Raw genomic sequence first — 18,125 nt, forward strand, 5'->3', positions numbered from 1 at the left:
CTCACTCACTCACTCAACCACCACACTGTCTTCAACCACCACAGTAAAGGTCACAACAACACACTCACTCACCACTCACTCACTCAACCACCACACTGTCTTCAACCACCACAGTAAATGTCACAACAACACTTTCACTCATCACTCACTGAACAACCAACACTGTGTCACGCCTGCGCTCAGCAGCCGTGACAATCCACATCCCGCCGTGACTCATCACCTGGAGGACCAGGGAGGAACTCATGATCCCACTGAGCGACCACTACTGCCCGGTGGGAAGGGCACGGCCGCCTCTGCTGCTGCTGCTGCCCGCGCGCCGCTCCATTAGCGGATTGGGAGCCGCAGGTCAAAAACGATGAAATCGCTCGCCCAGCAGCAGCAGCACTTAGCTGATTGCGAGCCGCGCCGCAAAATCAGCTCCTCCTCGCGATCGGCGCATCGCGCTGCGGTGACATGCCGCGTGGAGGTGCGTGCGGAGCACAGCACCACGTGTTTGCGCTGAGCAGCGTGGCGCAGTGACACTCTGTGTGTCACTTCTGCTCAACGCGCCCTTAACCACACGACCCCACCCACCCCGTCCGCGCGTCGCGATCGTGGACCGCGTGCCCAAGGAGGGCACCCCGGGGTCTGCGAGGTGGACGAGGCGAGGGACGTCGCCTCCCGTGGCTTCCCGTGGACGCCGTGACAATCCACATCCCACTCGGGGCGGGACTTGCGGAGTGCGGCGCTGCACGCGGCGGGGAGGACGCGGCCGCCATGGACGAGGTAGAGGTGCCACACAACGGCGGCAAACCCATAGCCTACATCAGGAGGCGAACTTGGGCGGTGAGTGCACCCGCGGAGTGTGTACCTGTCTGTGTGTACCTGTGTCTGTGTGTACCTGTGTCTGTGTGTACCTGTGTCTGTGTGTACCGGCTCCGGATTAACAGCAGAGGTCCCACTCCGAATCAGTCGAGCAGCAATATATTTTCATCGGTTGCGTAACGCTGTGTGGAAGCTACCTGGTCTGTCGCTCCGCACGAAGCTTCAGGTCTTCTCGGCCACGGTCATTTCCTCCCTTCTCTACGCCTGCGAAACGTGGACCCCCCCGAATGGAGAATCTTCGCCGGTTAGAAACATTTAGGCTAGCCTGCCTACGATCCATCCTGGGTTTAACCAGGCTAGATTGTGTGAGGAACTCACAAATCCTTGAAAGATCTGGGCAAAGTCCAAATGGTGAGCTCCTTCGGCAGGCAAGGCTGCGTTGGCTGGGTCATGTAAACCGCATGCCCAGCCACCGCATGCACGGGCTAGAGAAGAGATGGAATGATGTGGTACAGGAGGACGTGGAGCTGAGTGGACTTGCCGATGACTGGTACCAGAGGTGTCAAGATCGGCCTTACTGGAGGAGGCTCGTGAAGGACGCTACTGGGCAGTTGGAGGCAGTTGCCCTCCAACAACAACAGAGGGCGGAGGAGCGACGCTTACAACAACGAGCGGAGCGCCGGGTAGCTAAAGTACAGCAAGTTGGCACAGTAGGGGGCACAGGTGGTGCATCAGCCAGTCATCTCAGTCAGTCGACCTGTGGCACCTGTTGGGTCTGCCCCGTGACCTCCTGCCAGCGGGCGTTCGACACTTCACGTGGCCTCAAGGTGCACATGGCCTGGCACAAGCATCGTGGTGACGTCACCGCCACTTCGTGGCTGGTACCAGCGGTGTCAAGATTGACCTCTGTGAAGAAGGAGGCTCTTGAAGGACTCTCTAGGGCGGTTGGAGGCAGTCGCCCTTCAACAACAGCGGAGGGCAGAGGAGGGAGGCTCACAACAACGAGCGGAGCGCCGTGCGGCTAAAACGCAGCGAGTTGGCACAGTGGGGGGCACAGGTGGTACATCTACAAGCCATCTCCGTCAGTTAACCCATGGCACCTGGGTCTGTCCCGTGATCTCCTGCCAGCGTTCCTTTGACACTTCGCGTGGCTTCAAAAATGCACATAGCCTGGTACAAGCGCCGTGGTGACGTCACCGCCACTTAGTGGCGAATGGCAGTTGTTGTACGTTGCTGTATCTGTGTGTGTGTGTGTACCATGTGTGTACTTGTGTGTAATATCTGTGTGTACATGTGCGTGTGTGTGAGAGTCATCATTGCAGCGATAACACGATGAAAACATCCTGGAAGAACCGGTCAATAAAAGTTTGCCGCACAAATATAAATGTCGAGAGCGACAGACACAGACGTGTTCACTTCTTTAACGGAGTCACGGGAAGAGCCGCCGTGGCGGGAGCGATCAGCAGCGCAACTGGGCACGTGATTCAGATGATCGCCGGTTCGATTCCATCTCCCGGAACCAGTAAACTATTTTTTTAATTTGACTAAGTAATGCCCACCGAGCTCTGTAGCTCTTTTGCAGAAGCGACCTGGCTATCACAAATGATAGCTCAACGAAGTGGCTCATCGTGTAAAAATGTATAGCGGCCAAATGCTCTAAACGCGTGTTGATTCTAAATGTGGAGGGATAAACCCGGAGAAAAATCCACGCGACCATGGGGAGAGAGAGAGAGACATGCAAACTTCAAATATACAGCAGTCGTCAGGGTCAAGATCGAACCCACAACCCCCTGTATACCAGCCGAGGTGGTTAATATCTCGTCGGCAAACTTTGCGTGTGGTTGTGGTTAAAACGTGTACGGTGAGCGTGAAAGTGTGGACCAAAATCCACCCCGAGAGGAGCGATCGCACCGACGAGCCCCCCCCCCCCGCCTCCAGCCTGGCAGCAGTGGCCTGGGCGAACGATCGCAGAGGCTGGTGAACTGGGGGGGAGGAGGGGGGGGAGAATGCCGCACAAATGGTGAGTGGGTATAGCCGTGACGTTTCGTACGTTCGCGCGTGCGGGCCAAGTGCGTTCATTCCGGGAAACTCCACGGGATTCCGGAATGGTTACCGGCTTACCGGGGCAATCGTGTAACAGCCAGCGGGTGTCGCTGCGTGAGCACCTGTGCCTACCCACTATGCATGTGTATGTATGCTGACCTTCGGGGGGTGGGACCGGTATATTTCGGGGTGGGATCGGTGTAACTGGGGTGGGACCGGTGTAACTCGGGGGGTGGGTCTGGTTTAACTTGGGGTGGAACCGGTGGAACTTGGGGTGGGACCAGTGTAACCTGGGTGTGGGACCGGTGTGTCTTGTGGTGTGGGACTGTTGGTATCTTGAGGTGTAGGACCCGTGTCACTTGGAGAGGCCGGTGTAACTCGGGCTATACGACCGTTGTAACTTGGGGTGGGGCCGGTGAAACTCGGTGGGTGGGGCCGGTATAACTCGGGGAGGGACCAGTGTACCTTGGGGTGGGACCGGTGTAACTCGGAGGATCAAACCGGTGGAACTCGGGGAATGGGACCTGTGTAACTCGGTGTGGAACCTTTCTAACTTGGGGTGAGGGACCGGTGTAACTGGGGTTGGGTCCGGGGTAATTCGGGGTGGGACCAGAGTAACTCGGGGTGTACGGCCGGTGTAACTCAAGCTATAGGATTGGTGTAACTCAGGCTATAGGACCACTGTAACACGCGGGGTGGAACCGGCGTAACTCGAGAGTGGGACTGGTTAAACTTGGGTGTGGGACTGATGTATATTGCGCTTGTATCTTGAGGTATGGTACCGGTATAACTTGGAGTGTAAGGCTGGTGTAACTCGGGGAGTGAGTCTGGTGTAACTCTGGGGGTGGGACCGATGTATCTTGGTGTGCGGGACCGGTGTAACTGGGGGTGGGACCGGTGTCACTTAGGGGGTGGGTCCGGTTTAACTTGGGGTTTTGGACCAGTGTAACTCGGGGGGTGGGACTGGTATAACTCTGGGTGAGACCAGTGTAACCCGGGGGTGGAACCGGCGTAACTCGGGGTGTGCGGCCGGTGTCACTCAGGCTATAGGACCGGTGTAACTCGGGGTGGGTCCAATGTAACTCGGGGGGTGGGACCGATGTATCTTGGTGTGCGGGACCGATGCAACTTGGGGTGTGGGACCGTTGTAACACCGCGTTTGGGATCAGTGTATCACGTTAAACGGCTTTCCTTTATATTCTTAGGTTTTTTCGGTAAAGTCACGTAGGTAAAAACATTAAAAAGTAAAATAAAATAAAAATCACGACGTTTCGGAGGCAACACAAGCTTCCGTCTTCAGGTTGTACCGTCACAGCCACGACAGCTGTATCAAGTAAATGAGAGATTGCAGAAGCTACCACTCCGTTTATATAATGGTGGGGCAAGGGCCGCATACTTTTATTAATATGGTAAGGTGAGGCTTGAGACTAAGAATAGACTGGATAACAAAGGCTGAGCCTTTGTTATGGAGAGGTGCGGTTTGTGACTCAACCTGTAACAGGGAGACCACCACTAAACATGGTAAAACTGTGATGGTTGTCTGAAAAAATAAGATTGGCAAATAAGTGTAGTTAAATCTTTTTTGCATGGTTAATCACATCTTTCCAATGATTAGTCAGTTTGTAACCGTCATCACGGTTGAAATTATGTCTGTGTTTGTATATTTGTATGGCTTCGTGTACAAACCTTTGATGGTAGCCAGGAGGTTTGCAGATAACCTTGGTCTCGGAAAATACAATTTCATGAGAGCCCACCGAGTTGTAGCAATGATCGGCAACGGCCGAAGAATCAGTTCTGCCGTGTTTCAGATCTGACTTGTGCTCGCGGACACGATCAGAAACATGACGTTTCGTTTCTCCAATGTAGCAATCACCACAAATGCAACTCAATTTGTAGACTCCAGGATACTGTAAGTCAGGAACGACATCCTTCACAGATGGAATCAAATCACGGATTTTATGCACTGTACTGAATCGGACTTGGATCTTATGTTTGTTTAGAATTTTGGAGATCTTTTTTTTTTCCTTTAGGGAAACATAACTTCAGCAGCATTTCATACTCTTAGGTTATTTCGGTAAAGTCACGGAGATAGGAAAATAAATCAGTAATAGATCACGACGTTTCAATCGCAACAACAAACGATCATCCTCAGGTGAAAGAGAGAAACATGCCTCTGTGACGAGGCATATATAGAGGGGGAGGGGGGAGGGGAGGCCGTAAAGGGGCGAGAGGGTGGGGATACAATTCAAAGAGGGCTTGGGTGAGAGAGAGAAAAAAAATTAACCCGTAAAAACAAAGTTTTTCACTATAAATCCTTTATATGCGTGGCGGCTAGAGTCCTCTCGTCCTCTGGCTTGAGATGGCTGCCACCTATGGGTCAGATGATTGTCTGCAGTATTAAACAATTGGTAATTAAATATTTAATTATTTTTCCCTAAACAGTGTAAAATTTTGGAAAAGATTTTTCACGAAAATTAATTGTCACGCACAACGAGTCTGTGTGCAAAATGTCAGCTCGATTGGATCACGGGAAGTGGGTTAAAAAACGACCGAAAGGTTTGCACGGTCGTAAGCAAGCACGCAAGCACGCAAGCACGCAAGCAAGCAAGCAAGCGAACTTAATATAAAGGATTTTAAAAGAAATGTGACAAGGAAGCTGAGATATCAAACTTAACAAAATTTAGAAATGTAATGCAACTCAGAGAGTCGACTAACACAACAGTTAACACTCTACCCGGTTGATCAAGTCCTTCCAAAGATTGCTAAATTTTGCATCCATCTTCTCGTTTGAAATTATGTCTGAGTTGTGTGGAAAACCTCTCCGTAGAGGCGGTTCAATCTTGATTAGAAGCTTGTTCCTCTCTTTCACCTGAGGACGATCGCTTGTTGTTGCGATCAAAACGTCGTGATCTATTATTTATTTATTTTCCTATCCACGTGACTTTACCGAAAGAACCTCAGAGTATGAAATATTGCAGTCACGAAAGCTTCTAATCAAGATTCATCAGCATTGTTTCAACGCAAACAAACACTGGGCCGGTTTCGACAATACGGTTATTCATCAGCAGTCACGCTCGATTGAAGCAATGCTGGTGAACTGCCAGATGTTAAAAGGCAAAGACATACAGTTAACTAAGACGACCCCGATCTTGCCTATAAACATCTGGAAGTTCGCCAAAATTGGTGTAAACTAATCTGACCGCTGATGAAACACCGACTCTCAAACCCCGGCAGCGTTTTCTTGGATTAAACGAATGCTGCCGAAACATATAACCCATAAAATGTCCACGTTGCCAATGTTTACCTACTTGGAGAGAGATCCGTGAAAGAGGCGACCTGTCTGGGCTTAGCGCGACGCGGAGTGTCCAGGGTGACACTGCTACACGCCCTGTGATGCTGCTCCACTGGGATCTGCATCATCATCATCATGGGATTTGAATCATCATCGTGGGATCTGCATCATCATCTTCGTGGGATCTGCATCAACATCATAACATCTGCATCATCATCATCATCATGGGACCTGCATCATTATTATCATGTGATCTGCAACATCATTATGGATCCGCATCATCATGGGATATGAATCATCATCGTGGGATCTGCATCATCATCATCATCGTGGGATCTGCATCAACATCATAACATCTGCATCATCATCATGGGACCTGCATCATTATTATCATGTGATCTGCAACATCATTATGGGATCTGCATCATCATGGAATATGAATCATCATTATGGCATCTGAATTATCATCATGAAATCTGCACCATCTTCATGATCATAGGATCTGAATAACCATGATCATGGTGTTTGAATCATAATTATCATGACATCTGCATCATCATGATCGTAGGATCTGCATCATCATAATTACCAGTGGCCGCGCGGCTGCACTGCGCAGTGGGAATGCGGAACACGACGGTGCGATTGGTTATTCTGCTGCGTCACGAACATCGCCTCGTCTCCCCACCCCATCTACCCGTCGGCCCGCTCGCACACCCATCCACTCACCCGCTCACCAACTCGTCCGTCTGCTTACTCCTTTGCTCACCCACTGAGCCAGCAACCCAACTACCCACACACCCGCTCGCGAATTCACACACTCGATCGGTCATCCACTCACCCGCTCAGTCTGTCCCCTCACTCACATCCCCACCCACCCACCCGTTCGCCCACCCACTCACCAACTCACCCATTCCCTCACCCCCCTCCCCATCCCATCACTCACTCACCCCCTCCGCGTGGGGGGGGGGGAGAGAGTTGGTACGGTCCGCGCACTCTTTCGCGATTGGACGCAGCCGTTCGCTGCAAAAGCGGCGGTGCGAGTCGTGGGAGTGGGGATCAAGGAGTGAGGGGGGAGAGTCGGGGGAGCTTGCAGAGTGCGGCACGGGGCGGCGAGGCGACAGGGAGCAAAGAGGTGAGATCCAGCTGGGCTATCGCTACACACAGACACGCGTGTACACACGCACGCAATACGGCTGCTTGTGTGTGTGTGTGTAAACACATACATGCACGCATACATGGCATTAGACACACACACGCGCAGGCATTATACACACGCACGCAATACGTGGATGTGTGTGCGTACAAATCCACACGTTAATGATACACAAGCGCGCACACACACACACGTGCATACATATACAAAGGCAATAATGTAGATAATTAAGGGAAATAAATATACACAACCGCTGACACGTACAACGCACAGACACACAATCACACATGCATGCGTAGAGAATGCGTGCGTACACATCAACACTCGTGCATCATACAAGCACAGGCGTGACACACACGTGTACATGCCTACACATGATACAGCACTCGGTATGCAGCCCATGTATATTTACATGCGGGTCACGAAGAAAAACACGCGCGCACACATGTACACAAACAAAGATCCCCCGTATAGCCTTAGACTGTAGGGGCAAGTGCTGTTAGCGAGCACCTATAAAGGCCGGCACGGCACACGAGGGGGTGGGTGGCCAGCGCCACGCCCCCGGCCGCCTTTGTCTCCCCAGTGCCGATGTTTACATATCGCACCAGGTACTCATTTGAGGCTGAGTCGACCTAGGAGAGGCCCAGGACCGGTTCGGATAATCGTCACAGGGTGTTGGCTGTGAGCGGGAATCGAACCCGGGTCGCCAGGTTTGTAACGCAGCGCGCTAACCGCTACACGTGTACACGTGTGTGTGTGTATATACACACACGTGTATATACACACACATGCACCATTCCCCCCACCTCTGGCTCGGAGTTCGTAAACACGAGGATGAGAGAGGCTGCACACACACACGTGTACACGCATGTGCACACGCGTGTGTGTGTGTGTACACGTGTACACACACACACACGTGTACACACGCACACGCGTACAACGGCAGATCGTCGTGTTGATTCGTGGCGAGTGTTGTTAGCGATCAGCTGCGGGGGCCGCATAACGGATGGGACCGCGCCCGGCCGCCTTCGTCTCCCCAAGTGCCGATGTTTACACGCCGCGCCGTATTGCAGGGTTCAAAATCGGGGGGGGGGGGGGTGGTGGCGACCGCTACCAACGATTTCCTTGCAGATTCCGTTTCGGGCGATCGCGAATGACTGCGATAGCGAGGACAGGGCGGTAGTTCTTTGGGATTAAATGAATAAACATCGTGAAATCGGGCCCACTGTTGTTAGCTTTAGCAGTGGAAAATATGCACGCTCATCATCACGCTGCTTTACTGCCAGTGCTGGGCATTGCCCGTGGTGGGCGCTGGGCAGTATTTACACCCAGCTGGTACCGTCCCCCACCCCACCACCCCCCTTGGCTCAGGGCTGCGGTGACGCGGGGCTGTTGCAGCAGAGACAGGCGCAGTGCAGCTCTGCCGCAGAAGTCGCCGCCTCCTCCTCCTCCCTAACGCGGGCAGCAGTGGCTTAGCCCTGCCTGCGGTGGCTTAGCCCTGCCTGCGGTGGCTTAGCCCTGCCTGCGGTGGCTTAGCCCTGCCTGCGGTGGCTTAGCCCTGCCTGCGGTGGCTTAGCCCTGCCTGCGGTGCCTTAGCCCTGCCTGCGGTGGCTTAGCCCTGCCTGCGGTGCCTTAGCCCTGCCTACGGTGGCTTAGCCCTGCCTGCGGTGGCTTAGCCCTGCCTGCGGTGGCTTAGCCCTGCCTGCGGTGGCTTAGCCCTGCCTGCGGTGGCTTAGCCCTGCCTGCGGTGCCTTAGCCCTGCCTGCGGTGGCTTAGCCCTACCTGCGGTGGCTTAGCCCTGCCTGCGGTGGCTTAGCCCTGCCTACGGTGGCTTAGCCCTGCCTGCGGTGGCTTAGCCCTGCCTGCGGTGGCTTAGCCCTGCCTGCGGTGGCTTAGCCCTGCCTGCGGTGGCTTAGCCCTGCCTGTAGTGGCTTCACTGTGCAGCAGTGGATTCGTGTTACAGCAGTGGCTCAGCCTTGCAGCGTTGGGTTTAATATGAGCCTACCCCGTGCAGCGGTGGGTGCAGCGTTTGAATCATCCAGGCAGCAGCAGCAGCATCAGTGTCGCGTCTCATAACACCCAGCAGAGGCCGCCCTGATCCCACCCTGTCCCCCACCCCTGCACCCCACCCCTCCACCCCACTCCTGCACCCCACCCCTGCACCCCACCCCTGCACCCCACCCCTGCACCCCATTCATGCCCCCCACCCTGTCCCCCACCCTGCACCCCACCCCTGTCCCCTGTCCCTCCCCCGTCCCATACCCCTGTCCCGACCCCCTATCAAGCTGCTCTGTGTGTGTGTAATGTACACACCACAGAGCAGCAGCAGCGGTTCAATTCCTGCTCACGGCCAACATGAGTGATGAATGATCTCAACCGGTCCCTGGCCTCCACTAGGCCGACTCAGCCTTGCACCTGGAGCCGGGTGTAGTCGTCACCACTGGGGAGACAAAGGCGGCCGGCCTTCGTAGGTGGGATTCGCTAACGGCACTTGCTCCCACAGCTTGTGTGGGCTACACGGGGGATCTTTGTCTTATCCTGTATATGTATGAATGGCAGTGAGTTGACCGCTCTGGTTTTGTGCTCCTATCGAGGTATGCGAGGGTGTGGTAGACGAGGATTAGGTACGTGAGGGCGAAGTGGGCGAGGACGAGGTAGACGAGGTGGGTGTGGTGGGCCTGGTGAGCAAAGGGCGTGGTAGGTGTGGTGGGTGTGGTAGACCAGGTAGACCAGGTAGACGAGGTGGGTGTGGTGGGCGAGGTGGGCGAGGGCGTGGTAGGTGTGGTGGGTGTGGTAGACCAGGTAGACCAGGTAGACGAGGTGGGTGTGGTGGGCGAGGTGGGCGAGGTGGGCGAGGGCGTGGTAGGTGTGGTGGGTGTGGTAGACCAGGTAGACGAGGTGGGTGTGGTGGGTGTGGTGGGTGTGGTGGGCGAGGTGGGCGAGGGCATGGTAGGTGTGGTGGGTGTGGTAGACCAGGTAGACCAGGTAGACGAGGTGGGTGTGGTGGGCGAGGTGGGCGAGGGCGTGGTAGGTGTGGTGGGTGTGGTAGACCAGGTAGACCAGGTAGACGAGGTGGGTGTGGTGGGCGAGGTGGGCGAGGGCGTGGTAGGTGTGGTGGGTGTGGTAGACCAGGTAGACAAGGTGGGTGTGGTGGGCGAGGTGGGCAAGGGCGGGGCCCTGTGGAGAGAATGAGACCAGTGGGAGAATGAGATCATTTGGAGATGTTCCTTAACAGCTGCAGAGCACAGGTCCACAACGTCAAGGCGCCAGCAACAAACAGCACCATGGAAGGCAGAATAGGCGAGAGTTCAGAAGTCTCTTGAATGGAGCAATGCAGACGAGACGATGGAGGGAGGAGGGAATTCCAGATCAGAGCCGTGCGAGGGAATTGATGTGACCTACAGTGTGTTGAGAGAGTGCATGAGTATGTGAATTTGCGGTTAAGTAGGTGAGTGATTGGGTGGGTGAGTGAACGGAGTGTAGGGGCAGAGTGAGTGAGTGAGAGTGTAGGGGGGGGGGGTGTCTGAGTGAGTGAGTGTATGGAGGAGTGTGTGTCTAAGTGAGTGAGACTGAGTGAGTGTATGGTGGAGTGTGTGTCCGGGTGATTGAGTGAGTGTATCGTGGAGTGTGTTTCTGTCTGGGTGAGTGAGTGAGTGTATGGTGGAGTTTGTGTCGGAGTGAGTGAGTGAGTGTATGTTGGAGTGTGTGTCTGGGTGAGTAAGTGAGTGTATGGTGGAGTGTGTGTCTGAGTGAGTGAGTGTATGGTGGAGTGTGTGTCTGGGTGAGTGAGTGTATGGTGGAGTGTGTGTCTGTGTGAGTGAGTGAGTGTATGGTGGAGTGTGTGTCCGGGTGAGTGAGTGACTGTATGGTGGAGTGTGTGTCTGGGTGAGTGAGTGAGTGAGTGTATGGTGGAGTGTGTGTCTGTGTGAGTGAGTGAGTGTATGGTGGAGTGTGTCCGGGTTAGTGAGTGACTGTATGGTGGAGTGTGTGTCTGGGTGAGTGAGTGTATGGTGGAGTGTGTGTCTGGGTGAGTGAGTGAGTGTATGGTGGAGTGTGTGTCTGTGTGAGTGAGTGTATGGTGGAGTGTGTGTCCGGGTGAGTGAGTGACTGTATGGTGGAGTGTGTGTCTGGGTGAGTGAGTGAGTGTATGGTGGAGTGTGTGTCTGTGTGAGTGAGTGAGTGTATGGTGGAGTGTGTGTCCGGGTGAGTGAGTGACTGTGTGGTGGAGTGTGTGTCTGGGTGAGTGAGTGAGTGTATGGTGGAGTGTGTGTCTGGGTGTCTGAGTGAGTGAGTGTATGGTGGAGTGTGTGTCTGGGTGTCTGAGTGAGTGAGTGTATGGTGGACAGTGTGTCCGGGTGACTGAGTGTATGGTGGAGTGTGTGTCTGGGTGAGTGAGTGAGTGTATGAGTAAGTGTTTGTCCGGGCAAGCGAGTGTCGTTGTGACCTGCAGAGTGGTAGCCGATCTCGAATCAACAAGGTTTAAGTTCATAGATTAAAGAGTCCAACAATCTGGGAGATTGTTAGGGGGGGTGAGGGAGTGGCGTCCTGTGGGGGGAGGTGAGGGAGTGTCGCCCTGGTGGGGTGAGGGAGTGACGCCCTGGGGGGGTGAGGGAGTGACGCCCTGGGGGGGTGAGGGAGTGACGCCCTGGGGGGGGGAGGGAGTGACGCCCTGGGGGGGTGAGGGAGTGACGCCCTGGGGGGGTGAGAGAGTGTCGCCCTGGGGGGGTGAGGGAGTGTCGCCCTGGGGGGGTGAGGGAGTGACGCCCTGGGGGGGTGAGGGAGTGACGCCCTGGGGGGGTGAGGGAGTGACGCCCTGGGGGGGTGAGGGAGTGACGCCCTGGGGGGGTGAGAGAGTGACGCCCTGGGGGGGTGAGAGAGTGTCGCCCTGGGGGGGTGAGAGAGTGTCGCCCTGGGGGGGTGAGAGAGTGTCGCCCTGGGGGGGTGAGGGAGTGACGCCCTGGGGGGGTGAGGGAGTGACGCCCTGGGGGGGTGAGGGAGTGACGCCCTGGGGGGGTGAGGGAGTGACGCCCTGGGGGGGTGAGAGAGTGTCGCCCTGGGGGGGTGAGGCAGTGACGCCCTGGGGGGGTGAGAGAGTGACGCCCTGGGGGGGTGAGGGAGTGACGCCCTGGGGGGGTGAGAGAGTGTCGCCCTGGGGGGGTGAGAGAGTGTCGCCCTGGGGGTGTGAGAGAGTGTCGCCCTGGGGGGGTGAGGGAGTGACGCCCTGGGGGGGTGAGAGAGTGTCGCCCTGGGGGGGTGAGAGAGTGTCGCCCTGGGGGGGTGAGAGAGTGTCGCCCTGGGGGGGTGAGGGAGTGACGCCCTGGGGGGGTGAGAGAGTGTCGCCCTGGGGGGGTGAGAGAGTGTCGCCCTGGGGGGGTGAGAGAGTGTCGCCCTGGGGGGGTGAGGCAGTGACGCCCTGGGGGGGTGAGAGAGTGTCGCCCTGGGGGGGTGAGGGAGTGACGCCCTGGGGGGGTGAGGGAGTGACGCCCTGGGGGGGTGAGAGAGTGTCGCCCTGGGGGGGTGAGGGAGTGACGCCCTGGGGGGGTGAGGGAGTGACGCCCTGGGGGGGTGAGGGAGTGACGCCCTGGGGGGGTGAGAGAGTGTCGCCCTGGGGGGGTGAGGGAGTGACGCCCTGGGGGGGTGAGGGAGTGACGCCCTGGGGGGGTGAGAGAGTGTCGCCCTGGGGGGGTGAGAGAGTGTCGCCCTGGGGGGGTGAGAGAGTGTCGCTCTGGGGGGGTGAGGCAGTGACGCCCTGGGGGGATGAGAGAGTGTCGCCCTGGGGGGGTGAGGGAGTGACGCCCTGGGGGGGTGAGGGAGTGACGCCCTGGGGGGGTGAGGGAGTGACGCCCTGGGGGGGTGAGAGAGTGTCGCCCTGGGGGAGTGAGGGAGTGACGCCCTGGGGGGGTGAGGGAGTGACGCCCTGTGGGGGTTAGGGAGTGACGCCCTGGGGGGGTGACAGAGTGTCGCCCTGGGGGGGTGAGGGAGTGACGCCCTGGGGGGGTGAGGGAGTGACGCCCTGGGGGGGTGAGAGAGTGTCGCCCTGGGGGGGTGAGAGAGTGTCGCCCTGGGGGGGTGAGAGAGTGTCGCCCTGGGGGGGTGAGGCAGTGACGCCCTGGGGGGGTGAGAGAGTGTCGCCCTGGGGGGGTGAGGGAGTGACGCCCTGGGGGGGTGAGGGAGTGACGCCCTGGGGGGGGGAGGGAGTGACGCCCTGGGGGGGGTGAGAGAGTGTCGCCCTGGGGGGGTGAGGGAGTGACGCCCTGGGGGTGTGAGGGAGTGACGCCCTGGGGGGGTGAGGGAGTGACGCCCTGGGGGGGTGAGGGAGTGACGCCCTGGGGGGGTGAGGGAGTGACGCCCTGGGGGGGTGAGAGAGTGTCGCCCTGGGGGGGTGAGGGAGTGACGCCCTGGGGGGGTGAGGGAGTGACGCCCTGGGGGGGTGAGGGAGTGACGCCCTGGGGGGGTGAGGGAAGTGACGCCCTGGGGGGTGAGGGAGTGACGCCCTGGGGGGGTGAGGAAGTGACGCCCTGGGGGGGTGAGGGAGTGACGCCCTGGGGGGGTGAGGGAGTGACGCCCTGGGGGGGTGAGGGAGTGACGCCCTGGGGGGGTGAGAGAGTGTCGCCCTGGGGGGTGAGGGAGTGACGCCCTGGGGGGGTGAGGGAGTGACGCCCTGGGGGGGTGAGAGAGTGACGCCCTGGGGGGGGTGAGGGAGTGACGCCCTGGGGGGTGAGGGAGTGACGCCCTGGGGGGGTGAGGGAGTGACGCCCTGGGGGGTGAGAGAGTGTCCGCCCTGGGGGGGTGAGGGAGTGGACGCCCTGGGGGGGTGAGGGAGTGACGCCCTGGGGGGGTGAGGGTAGTGACGCCCTGGGGGGTGAGGGAGTGACGCCCTGGGGGGGTGAGGGAGTGACGCCCTGGGGGGTGAGGGAGTGACGCCCTGGGGGGTGAGAGAGTGTACGCCCTGGGGGGGTGAGGGAGTGACCGCCCGGGGGGGGTGAGGGAGTGACGCCCTGGGGGGTGAGGGAGTGACGCCCTGGGGGGGTGAGGGAGTGACGCCCTGGGGGGGTGAGGGAGTGACGCCCTGGGGGGGTGAGGGAGTGACGCCCTGGGGGGGTGAGGGAGTGACGCCCTGGGGGGGTGAGGGAGTGACGCCCTGGGGGGGTGAGGGAGTGACGCCCTGGGGGGGTGAGGGAGTGACGCCCTGGGGGGGTGAGGGAGTGACGCCCTGGGGGGGTGAGAGAGTGTCGCCCTGGGGGGGTGAGGGAGTGACGCCCTGGGGGGGTGAGGGAGTGACGCCCTGGGGGGGTGAGGGAGTGACGCCCTGGGGGGGTGAGGGAGTGACGCCCTGGGGGGGTGAGGGAGTGACGCCCTGGGGGGGTGAGGGAGTGACGCCCTGGGGGGGTGAGGGAGTGACGCCCTGGGGGGGTGAGAGAGTGTCGCCCTTGGGGGGGTGAGGCAGTGACGTCGCTGTGCGCCACCGCTGCCCCGTGCAGGAGGAGTGACGCTGCGGCGCCATGGCGCACGCCGCCTCGCAGATGAAGAAGTCTCGGGACGTGGTGGTGCCCACCGAGGAGCCTGGAACCCCCGGGGGGGTGGGCGTGGGGGGAGCAGGAGGAGGTGGTGGGGGGGACAGCGGCGGCGATGCGGACTCGGCGCGGCCCAAGCGCGGTGGGGGCAGCACCCGCAGGCGCAGCACGGAGCGCAGGCGCAAGGTGAGTGGGGGGGGGGGGGCAGGGGGTGAGTAGGGTGGTGAGACGTGGGGTGGGGTGCTGGTCCCCGTAAGGGTCGGAGTTCAGGGCATGCTGTGGCGCACGCGCCGCTGTCTGGGCCATGCCCACGACACAAGGATGAACCGGTCCCCGGAACGGGGGAAACGGCGGAGATGGGTGCGTGGACAGCGCCCGTTCTTAGCGATCAACGGCGACTTTACAATCGCAGGGTCAGACGAGCGAGCCCTGCTGCGCTGTCGAGGCGCAGAATGGACGGGCGACCTGGGTGGTGTAGGGGTCCCGACAAATCTGCGGTGGAAGGCAACGCCCGGGCCACTGCCAAAGCTCTCTGATATTGGTGGGGACTGGACGTGGCACGTGCTGTGATCTGGGGCGATGTGCCTTCCTGCATGTTGACTCCGTGACCCCGGTACAATGCAAACGCAGAATCGGTGGTGGCTGCTCTTGAACGTCTTTGTGTGTGTATGTGTCTGTGAGTGTGCATCGGTGCATCCACACAATATCATGCATGGATGCATGCCGGGTCCAAGCAAGAACATCTTCTGGACTACATAGTGACCACTACAGTAATTCTGTTTTTGCTGTGGTTGTCCCACTTGATGACGGAAGCTTGTGTTGCCTCCAAAACGTCGTGATTTAATTTAGTAATTTTTATTTGTATTTATTTATTTATTATTTTCACCTACGTTACTTTACCGAAAGATCCAAAGAGTATGGATCCTTGCAGTCACGAAAACTTCAAACCTCAATGTGGTTTCAGGAAAGGGTGGTCCTGCATGGATGCCATATTTTCTGTTCGTCTGCTACAGCAGAGATGTAGGGAATTCCAACAAGACCTACATCTCTGCTTTATTGACCTGGTCAAGGCCTATTATACCATCATTAGGCCTGGGCTCTGGGTTGTTCTTCGTGCTTTCGAAGTCCCTGACCCTCTGCTCACGATCATTAAGGACCTTCATAATGGTGAGCGGGCTCAGGTAAAACTACGTGGCCGGGAGTCGGAGCCATTCACTGTACACCTTGGGGTGCAACAGGGATGTCCTCTGGCTCCCACATTATTTAACATCTATTTTGACCACGTAGTTCGTGAGGCCTTAAATATCTGTACCGGAGGAATTTCCATCTGGTACAGATATAATGGGAGGCTGATCGATACCCGGGTGTGGTCAAGGGATGGCTCCCTATTGCTCAACCATGTTATATATGCCGATGATCTGGTAATCGCTGCTCACTCAGATGAGGCGTTGGAGGCGCTGCTGCTAAACCTGGAGCTTGCCACTAAGAGGTGTGGGGCCTTACCCTCAGCCCCACCAAAACTAAGCACCTGCCAGGGTATTTTGTACCATTGGACACTCCACCCCCACAACTCCAAAATGGTGATGGGGCAGTTGTGGAGAGAGTGAAGAGTTTCCCATATCTGGGCAGTGTGCTTATGACCGGCTCCGGTTTAACAGCAGAGGTCTCACTCCGAATCAGTCGAGCGGCATTATATTGTCGGCCTTCTGTGGAGGAAGCTCGTGAAGGACGCTACTTGGCAGTTGGAGGCAGTCGCCCTCCAACAACAATGGAGGGCGGAGGAGTGACGCTCGCAACAATGAGCGGAGCGCCGGGTGGCTAAAGCACAGCAATTTGGCACAGTAGGGGGCACAGGTGGTGCATCAGCCACTCATCTCAGTCAGTCGACCCGTGGCACCTGCTGGGTCTGCCTCGTGACCTCCTGCCAGCGGGCGTTCAACACTTCACCTGGCCTCAAGGTGCACATAGCCTGGCACAAGCATCGTGGTGACATCACTGCCACTTAGTAGCGAATGGCGGTTGTTGTTGATGTTGGGGAGCGGGAGTGTAGCGGTTAGCGCGCTGTACTACAATCACGGCGACCCGAGTCCGATTCCCGCTCACGACCAACAACAGTGACGATATATTTGAACTGGTCTTGGATCTACCATCGGTCAACACAGCCTTAAATGAGTACCTGATGCAGTATGCAAACATCAGCATTGGGGAGAGAAAGGCGGCTGGGCGTGGTGTTGACCACCCACCCCTTCGGGTGCCATGCCGGCCTTCATAGGTGCTCGCAAACAGCACGTGCCTTAACAGTCTGTGAACTTCTCTACGGATAATTGTCTTTGTGTGTGTGGCTCCTTACTGGTCAACCGTCTTGCGTATACTGATGATGTGATGGTTAGTGCTCACTCTGAAGAAAGGATTTTGAGGTTCTGCTGCTGAACCTGGAGTGTGCCACTGTGAGGTGGGGCCTTACCAGCCGCCCCACCAAAACTAAGCATCTGCCTGGGCATATCATTCAATACACCACTTTCTCAACTCCTGCTGAGTGATGGGGCAGTTGTGAAGAGCAAGTGGAGACGTTTCCGTACATGGGTAGGTGTGCTTATGACCAACTCCGGTTTGGCATCAGAGGTCTCGCTCAGAATCATCCGAGTGGCATTATCTTTTCGTCAGCTGCATAACACTGTTTGGAAGCTACCTGGTCTGTTGCGCCATACGTAGCTTAGGTTCTTCTCGTTCACAGGCATGCCCTCGCTTCTCTACGCTTGCGAAATGTGGAACACTTTATAGGAACATCTGCGCCAATTTGAATTAGTCGGGCCTACGCTCCATCCTGGGTTTAACCAGGCTAGATTGTGTAAGGTGCTCAAAAATCCTCGAAAGATCTGGACACAGGTCCATTGATGAGCTCCTCCAGAAGGTGAGGCGGCGTTGGCTGGGTCATGTAGCCAACATGCCCAGCCACCGCATGGTTAAGCAGACGCTGTTTGACCCTGTGGTGGCTGGGCATTCGCATGGACGGGGCTCAGAGGTCGCAATCGGGTACCCGATACCCGTACCCTACCCGATACCCGGCTACCCGTACCCGGCCGGGTATCGGGTACGGGTACGGGTACCCGTTTGCGACCCTGGTGCGTACGGGTACGGGTAAGGAATCAAAACCCGTTTGCGACCTCTGACGGGGCTAAAAAAAAGCACAGCACGAGCTAGAGAAGAGATGGAATTATGCGGGTACCAAAGGATGTGGAGCTGATTGAACTTGCCGATCGCTGGTACCAGTGGTGTCAACATCGGCTTCTGTGGAGGAGGTTCGTGAAGGACGCTGTTG

General features: G+C 57.4%; 1 protein-coding gene across 1 annotated transcript in view; it reads left to right on the plus strand.

Annotated features, from left to right (window-relative positions):
- The first annotated feature begins 546 nt into the window (after positions 1 to 546).
- The window catches only part of LOC133341979 (ankyrin-3-like), a 105,539-nt gene continuing 87,960 nt past the window's right edge, over positions 547 to 18,125 (plus strand). Inside the window, exons 1-2 of the mRNA XM_061550824.1 lie at positions 547 to 825; positions 14,774 to 14,992. Coding sequence (XP_061406808.1) covers positions 14,795 to 14,992 — 198 coding nt within the window. The 5' untranslated portion in view covers positions 547 to 825; positions 14,774 to 14,794. The remainder of the gene's footprint in view (positions 826 to 14,773; positions 14,993 to 18,125) is intronic.

Source organism: Lethenteron reissneri, chromosome 2, assembly GCF_015708825.2.
Source record: "Lethenteron reissneri isolate LAM-NWPU_2019-01 chromosome 2, ASM1570882v1, whole genome shotgun sequence".
Lineage (NCBI taxonomy): Eukaryota > Metazoa > Chordata > Hyperoartia > Petromyzontiformes > Petromyzontidae > Lethenteron > Lethenteron reissneri.